Source organism: Squalius cephalus (genome assembly GCF_949319135.1).
Source record: "Squalius cephalus genome assembly, chromosome: 5".
Taxonomy (NCBI): Eukaryota; Metazoa; Chordata; class Actinopteri; order Cypriniformes; family Leuciscidae; genus Squalius; species Squalius cephalus.
Window position 1 is genome coordinate 14,183,456 of NC_137126.1, and position 5,674 is coordinate 14,189,129.

At 41.0% G+C, this 5,674-nt stretch overlaps 1 protein-coding gene across 1 annotated transcript; it reads right to left on the bottom strand.

The window, feature by feature from the left end:
* Positions 1-2,498: 2,498 nt before the first annotated feature.
* Positions 2,499-4,295, bottom strand: LOC307159118 (zinc finger MYM-type protein 1-like; the record flags this gene model as incomplete). Its single annotated transcript, XM_079872331.1, has 1 exon — positions 2,499-4,295. The coding sequence occupies one exon, from the start codon at positions 4,293-4,295 to the stop codon at positions 2,499-2,501; it is 1,797 nt and encodes a 598-aa protein (XP_079728457.1).
* Between the last annotated feature and the right edge of the window lie 1,379 nt (positions 4,296-5,674).

A 5,674-nucleotide genomic window follows, 5' to 3' on the forward strand; every position in this document is an offset into this window, starting at 1 on the left:
TTCGTCGTCATCCGACGTAACTCGGAGTGACAACGAAAGGGAAATGCAGTTTTACAGATACTAGATACGTGACTTTCAAATGAAAGATTGGTATCAAAGAGCACACCCAGGTTCCTAACCGACGACGAAGACTTAACAGAGCAGCCATCAAGTGTTAGACAGTATTTTAGGTTATTACGTGAGGAAGTTTTTTGTCCAATAATTAGAATCTCTGTTTTTTCACAATTTAGAAGTAGGAAATTACGAGTCATCCAATTTTTTATATCAGCTATGCATTCCGTTAGTTTTGTGAATTGGTAAGTTTCGTTAAGTTTTGAAGAAATATACAGCTGAGTATCGTCGGCATAACAGTGAAAGCTAATGCCATGCTTCCTAATGATATCTCCTAATGGTAGCATGTACAGAGTGAACAGCAGCGGTCCTAGTACTGAGCCTTGTGGTACGCCATACTGAACTTGTGATCGATGAGACATCTCTTCATTTACTGCTACAAACTGATAACGGTCAGATAAGTATGATTTAAACCATGCTAGTGCAATTCCACTAATGCCAACATAATTTTCGAGTCTATTTAAAAGAATGTTGTGGTCGATAGTGTCAAATGCAGCACTAAGATCGAGTAACACTAATAGAGAGACACAACCACGATCGGATGATAAGAGCAAATCATTTGTGACTCTGATGAGAGCTGTCTCGGTACTATGGTATGGTCTAAATCCGGACTGGAAATCCTCGCAGATATCATTTCTTTCAAGAAAGGAACACAGTTGTGAAGACACTGCTTTTTCTAATATCTTTGACAGATAAGGTAGATTTGAGATCGGCCTGTAATTGACTAATTCTGTAGGATCAAGTTGCGTTTTTTTAACAAGCGGTTTAATCATAGCCAGCTTAAAGGTTTTTGGTACGTATCCTAGAGACAAAGATGAATTAATGATATTAAGAAGAGGATCTATGACATCTGGAATTATTTCTTTCAGTAGCTTAGTCGGTATAGGGTCTAACATACATGTTGTAGATTTAGATGATTTAACGAGTTTAGTAAATTCTTCCTCTCCTATAGGAACGAATGAATCAAATTTTTCCTCAGGGAGACTACAATGCACTGCCTGATGCGATACTGTAGTAGACGGTTGCATAGTTATAATTTTCTCCCTGATATTATCAATCTTATAAGTGAAGAAGTTCATAAAGTCATTACTGCTGTGCTGCTTGGAAACTTCGGTGCTTGAAGCTTTCTTTTTCATTAGTTGAGCCACCGTTTCAAATAAATACCTAGGATTATGTTTATTTTCTTCTAATAGGATTGAAAAATAAGCAGATCTAGCAGCTTTTAAGGCCTCTCTGTAAGCAATCGAGCAGGGGCGTAGCAAGCTTTTTAAAAGTGGGGGGGATGGATGTGGTTTGTTTATTAACAATAAAAACGATGAATACAATGACAGAAGGGTACAAAAGGTATAGCATACAAGATATAAAAAGCTATTTTAGAAATAAGATTAAAGAAGTTTCTTATAAACTTATTCACAGATTTTATCCAGCAAGTCATTACTTACAAAATTTTTAAAAAAGGAATAAATGTAAATTGTACTTTTTGTAATGAATATGAGGAGACTGCCTTGCACTTATTTTGGCACTGTGCACTCAGTTACACTATGGGGTAAGGTCCAAAGGTTTATTAGGGAGAATATTCAGTGTTTAAAACATTTTTCACTCTTATGGGAAGATGTACTTTTTGGCTTAACTGACTATCCTGACCAAAAAGAACAGTACTTTTACTTAATTAATTTACTTATTCTGTTGACCAAATTTCACATTCATAAGTGTAAATTTAGCAATAAAAAAAAAAACAATTTTATGGTTTTGTTAACTGAAATATGTATTTATATTGACAGTATCAGAGACTCAGAATAAGAAAGCAGTAAGAACTTTAAAAATTTGTAAATTTTGCAATTTATTTATTTGATTTTATGCGTGTATAATACTTTCCTCCCCCTGGCAATTGTTTTGTTTGTTGTAATTTGTATTTCCATCTTTTTCTGTTTCTTTTTTTACTTTTTTGTTTCTTGATAACATTTTGTATGGTATAGTTCTTCGAAAAAAAAAAAAAAAAGATATAAAAAGCTTCCCATTTAAATTAGTGATACTAGAAAAGTATAAAAACACACTCGGAACACGGAAAATAATAAAATAAGTGAAAATACGCAACAGTAGACTTGCTAAAGAATCAGAATCAGAAATACTTTAATAATCAGAGGGGGAAACTATTTTTGTTACAGCAAACTCCAGATATACAATATATAATATATATATATATATATTAAGAACAATATAATATATATATATATATATATATATATATATATATATATATATATATATATATATTAAGAACAATATATATATATATATATATATATATATATATATATATATATATATATATATATATGCAAAGAACAACAACCAAACTGACCAATGAACATATGACCAACTACCTCTCATTTAAAAGAACCAAAAGTGCTCTTTCTGCCCTCCTTACAGGAGACAAACTGTTCAGCAATCTTTTTTCTGTTTACCCTGTCCAGCTTGTCTTTATGTACATGGCACACAGCAACACTGTTGAGGCGGGTTTGGGTCATGGTGCTGCGTAGCCATGTTTTCAGCCTCCGGAGGCTGCTGAAACTCCTTTCTGACTCTGCTGATGACACAGGCACAACTAGGAGGAGTCGGGCAACTGTTTCGACTTGGTCAAAGAGACCACGGACCTCTGGGGTCATCCGTTGAAGAACAGCAACAATTTCAGTACTAGACTGGAAGCTGTACTTCATTCTGAACAACGCAAGCTGAACTTTGAGGATGTCTGGGTTGATTTCTGGGTACTGTTGGACAACATCATGTATCTTTCCAGTTAAGAGAATTTGTTCCAGGTGCCTTAACATTTGCATTCCCTCCTGCTCAAATCTTTCTCTAAACTGCATGTCAGCAACATCCAGAACTTTGTAGAATTCAGTCCTGTAGTAGTCAGAAGGGGACACATGTACATGTGCAGGAGCACTACCTGTGAAGCGCTGAGGTGGGATACGGACACGAGGAGAGGCAATTGGAGTGAGATGGAGTGTCTCACACATCCTTGTTGCTTTTGTGTAAAGAGCCTGAAAACTCTCTGTGTTTCTCTTTTTGCTGAAACTTTCCTTAACACAGGCAACAGCTGAAAGCATACCATCTAGGGTCTGTGTTCTTCTCTGGAGGGACATATTCAAAACCTCCAACTCCCCTGTGATCTCCAAAGCACACACAAGACCAAGGACAACATTTCCCTGCTGAAATGTCTCATACAGCCCCTGTGCCTTACTAGCCGCATCAGACTCACTCATTGCCATCTCAGCCAAAGCCTTGTTTATGCACTCGTACTGGTTTAGCACACTTCGGATGGCACTAGTGCGGACCGTCCACCTTGTTGGACACAGAGGTCTTATAGTGTGACATGGACCCTCACCCTCCTCAGACCTTGCAATTCCCTTAAATATGTCCTTCAGTTTCCCTGACTGCCCAAACAACACTCCCAACTCATTGACCCAATCCAGAGAATTCCGTATAAATATTGAGGCAGTACAGGACCTCTGTGTAATTAGGTTAACACAGTGGGCAGCACAATGAACATAGGGAGCCAGAGGTTGTGTTTTTCTTACAATGGCCTGTGCTCCATTGTATTTGCCAGCCATATTTGCGGCCCCATCGTATGCTTGGCCACGCAACCCAGTGATAGGCAAGTTTAGGCGCTGCAAAACATCCATGACTACTTTTGCTAGATTTTCTCCTGTTGTCAAAGAAACCTCATAAAGACCAATAAATTCTTCACGAGGGACTAAATCCTTGTCAACATATCTCAAACACACTGCCTCTTGCTCTTTTCCAGACACGTCTCGTGTCCCATCCATCATCACAGAGAACTGAAGGTGTGGAAGTGATCTGATGTTTTCAACTACTTCGCGTATGATCACGCTGCTGAACACAGTTAGAATTTCATTTTGAACCATAGCTGAAGTATATACATCCTTTCTACCACCTGTCAACCACTTGGTTAGAGAGGGGTCATCCTCTGATTTGTACTTCAGAACCTGTTCAAAATTTCCCTCACCACATTCATGGCCCCTAAAAGGTAAGCCCTGCCTAGCCAACATCTGCACAGCACCAATGATTTTGAGAAGACATCCCCTTGCTTCCTCTTGCTGTTTCACACTCGCACTAGATAGCTGAACCTGTACTGATTGATCTTCATAGATGTGCGTTGTCATGGCTGTCTTATGACTATCAGATCTCTCATGCACAGTAAATCGCTCAAGGGCTTTTTTCCAATTTTTAAACCCAGATGAAATGAATGCTGAATCAGCATTCTTGGCAAGAGGTGATGTCTCAGAGTTAAAGGCTTTGGAGCAGTAAAAGCACAATACACCCTCAACACCAGGACTGACATGGAGCCATGGAAATTTCTGGTACCACTGAGTTTGAAAACTCAGAGTATATTTGGGCAAGGACTGTTTTGCAATTAATTTTGGATCTGGTTGATTGGGCTTACTGAACTGATGGCGAGTAACAGCCACGTCTGAGTTCTCTGCTCCTCTCTCAACCATTTCATCTTCATCCTTATCCTCTCTGACCTCTCCCTCACTCTGTTCTTCTGGCCTGCCTGCTTCGGACCTGCCTGCTTCGTGCCTGCCTGCTTCGGACCTGCCTGCTTCGTGCCTGCCTGCTTCGGGCCTGCCTGCTTCGTGCCTGCCTGCTTCGTGCCTGCCTGCTTCGGGCCTGCCTGCTTCGTGCCTGCCTGCTTCGTGCCTGCCTGCTTCGGACCTGCCTGCTTCGTGCCTGCCTGCTTCGGACCTGCCTGCTTCGGACCTGCCTGCTTCGGGCCTGCCTGCTTCGTGCCTGCCTGCTTCGGGCCTGCCTGCTTCGTGCCTGCCTGCTTCGTGCCTGCCTGCTTCGGACCTGCCTGCTTCGGGCCTGCCTGCTTCGTGCCTGCCTGCTTCGTGCCTGCCTGCTTCGGACCTGCCTGCTTCGTGCCTGCCTGCTTCGGACCTGCCTGCTTCGTGCCTGCCTGCTTCGTGCCTGCCTGCTTCGTGCCTGCCTGCTTCGGACCTGCCTGCTTCGGACCTGCCTGCTTCGGGCCTGCCTGCTTCGTGCCTGCCTGCTTCGGGTCTGCTTTTTCCTCCCTCTTCATCTCTGTCTTCATCACTCCTGGCCACATCCTCACATACACCCTAATCAAAACGTTTGAAATGAAATTGTGAATTTGATATAAACACACCAGACACACGCATGCACCTGGGATGGAAATAAGCACCAAACATTACACAAACACACGCATGGCCTCTCTTCCTTCATATAACTCTTTCAGAAACTGTAATATTCATTTCATTGCTCACCTGTGAACCTTCCTGTGCTCTATCTGAAACTGATGGCTCCAGCAACTTTCTCTCCTAAACAAGGGTGCAGTGGTAAAGGAATAGGGTCAAACAGTTACAGCTGTGGCACTAGCAAACCTCAGTGGATACTGAAAAGTAATATCATGAAATAAATGCAAACAATATCTAATGATAATAGGCTACTGTTGTTTAATGTCAACATTTTTCAACTTTCAGCTTTCAACTTCACTTACAGGATTTCTCTTGAAAAAGAT